The following is a 2,318-nucleotide window of genomic DNA, read 5'->3' on the forward strand; positions in this document are numbered from 1 at the left end:
AAACTCAAAATCGGTTAAAAACTTAAAATGAGTCATACACAAAGTATATAACCATGGATGAAGTGGATTTTAATATATTTTGTATAAATTGTGGAAAAATGTAATGAATGACACTACATATTTTGGAGTCCTATTGACATCACATTCACTGTCAAAGACGACTTAATGGTCATTTGCCTCCGATCCTATTTTCAAGCCAACATTAACTCTCTACTTTTTATTTAATCCCACCCAAAAGTGCACAACATTTATTGTAATTAAATTATTAAGTTATTTAACTATGTATATATCTTAGCTACAATTTAAAACTTATTTCTGTAAAACAATCACAACTCACAACTTTTATAGCATATTTCTGTAAACAACTATTTTCTTGCACGTGTCAACTAGCTAATAAGTTACCCTAAGATATACTTCGTCATATTTTCTAGTATTATTATAAAATTTTCTAAAATACATTCACTATATCTATCTACCATGATAAGTGGAAACAAAGAGAGAGAACCTATGCTTTCATCAATGCAATGCCTTCTTCAAACCTCTCTCTCATATTAACACTTCTACCACTTATCACCATCATCACCACCACCGCCACCGCCGCCGCCACCACCAACACCCCTCTTTACTTCAAAGAAGCACCCAAATTCTACAACTCACCAAACTGTCCATCAACTCATGACACTTGTTCCAACAATGTAGTCCATGTCGCCATGACCCTCGACGCCGCCTACCTCCGCGGCTCCATGGCGGCGATCCTCTCGGTCCTCCAACACTCCTCCTGCCCCGAAAACATCCGGTTCCATTTCGTAGCATCCGCATCCGCCCACACGGACAACATCCAACTTATTATATCAACCTCTTTCCCCTACCTCCAATTCAACGTCTACAGATTCGACGATTCAGCGGTCTTAGGCTTAATATCAACCTCAATTCGAACAGCACTCGACTGCCCGTTAAACTACGCGCGAAACTACCTAGCGGACCTCCTCCCAACATGTGTTAAAAGGGTGGTTTACCTAGATTCCGACCTAGTACTTGTGGACGACATTGCTAAGCTTGCCGCGACACCGTTTGAAGACGAGGAAGGTGTAAAAGTACTCGCGGCACCCGAATACTGCAACGCGAACTTCACCTCATACTTCACACCAACTTTCTGGTCGAACCCTTCGCTATCTATGACATTTTCTGACCGTAACGCGTGTTATTTCAACACGGGGGTGATGGTGATTGATTTAATAAGATGGCGGGAAGGCCGGTACACGACGAAGATTATAGAATGGATGGAGCTGCAGAAGAGGATGAGGATATACGAATTGGGGTCGTTACCGCCTTTTTTGCTAGAGTTTGCCGGGAAAATAGCTCCGGTGGATCATAGATGGAACCAACATGGGTTAGGTGGTGATAATTTTGAAGGGCTTTGCCGGGATTTGCATCCCGGACCGGTGAGTTTGTTGCATTGGAGCGGGAAGGGGAAGCCGTGGGTGAGACTAGATGAGAATAGAGCTTGTCCCTTGGATGTGCTTTGGGCGCCTTATGATCTTTTGCAAACTTCAAATGTTCTTGAATCTTGAGGTAAAAGGGGTTTTCAGGGTTGTGGTAGACGTACCCATCGTTGTTTTTACTGAATGTATACACACCCTTCTTCTGCTCTAAAGCAGTCCCGTCGTTTCTTTACTTTTACTGATAGAAGGGTGCATTCAGCATATCGGGGTACGTTTAGCGATATCTGCTTTTAATATATATGTGTATGTATTTGTATACGTGTATGTATATACATGTAAAATATATACATATATATATTGTACTTTTATTCGATCCGTTGATGACTTTTAAATATGTACTAGTCTGAGAGATCGTCAATATATACAACTATACATACTAGATTTTGGTCCCTTTTGCTAGTTTGGTATCTGTAGCTTGTAACAAATATCAAGAAATAATCCATGTTGTAAAAATATGAAGTCAAAATGTAATATCTCTTTCAATCATTAGTACCATAACTATACCGGATCACCGGGTTTATTGTATGTGATATATAATGGATCTGGAACCCACAATAACAACTGCATATGTAATGCAACAAAAAAAAAAAAAAACCGTCATTATCACTTCGCACATTCACGTCAATTGGCTAGATGTCAAATATAAAAAACAAACTCTTACTGTCAATTCGCTCATGATATTAATATAAAAAAACAAACTCATACCGTCATTTAATTGTACATTATTTTACCTAAACATAATTGTTGGTGACTTGGACCAACCTCTTCTATTTATAGCGTTTTTGGGAAAGCATGAATCATGCAGTCCGCATTGTT

At 39.3% G+C, this 2,318-nt stretch overlaps 1 protein-coding gene across 1 annotated transcript; it reads left to right on the top strand.

Annotated features, from left to right (window-relative positions):
- The first annotated feature begins 476 nt into the window (after nucleotides 1-476).
- LOC110878184 (probable galacturonosyltransferase-like 1) lies at nucleotides 477-1,988 on the top strand. Its single transcript, XM_022126460.2, has one exon. The coding sequence runs from the start codon at nucleotides 525-527 to the stop codon at nucleotides 1,569-1,571; it is 1,047 nt and encodes a 348-aa protein (XP_021982152.1). The 5' UTR covers nucleotides 477-524; the 3' UTR covers nucleotides 1,572-1,988.
- The last annotated feature ends 330 nt before the right edge of the window (nucleotides 1,989-2,318 follow it).

Source organism: Helianthus annuus, chromosome 15, assembly GCF_002127325.2.
Source record: "Helianthus annuus cultivar XRQ/B chromosome 15, HanXRQr2.0-SUNRISE, whole genome shotgun sequence".
NCBI lineage: Eukaryota > Viridiplantae > Streptophyta > Magnoliopsida > Asterales > Asteraceae > Helianthus > Helianthus annuus.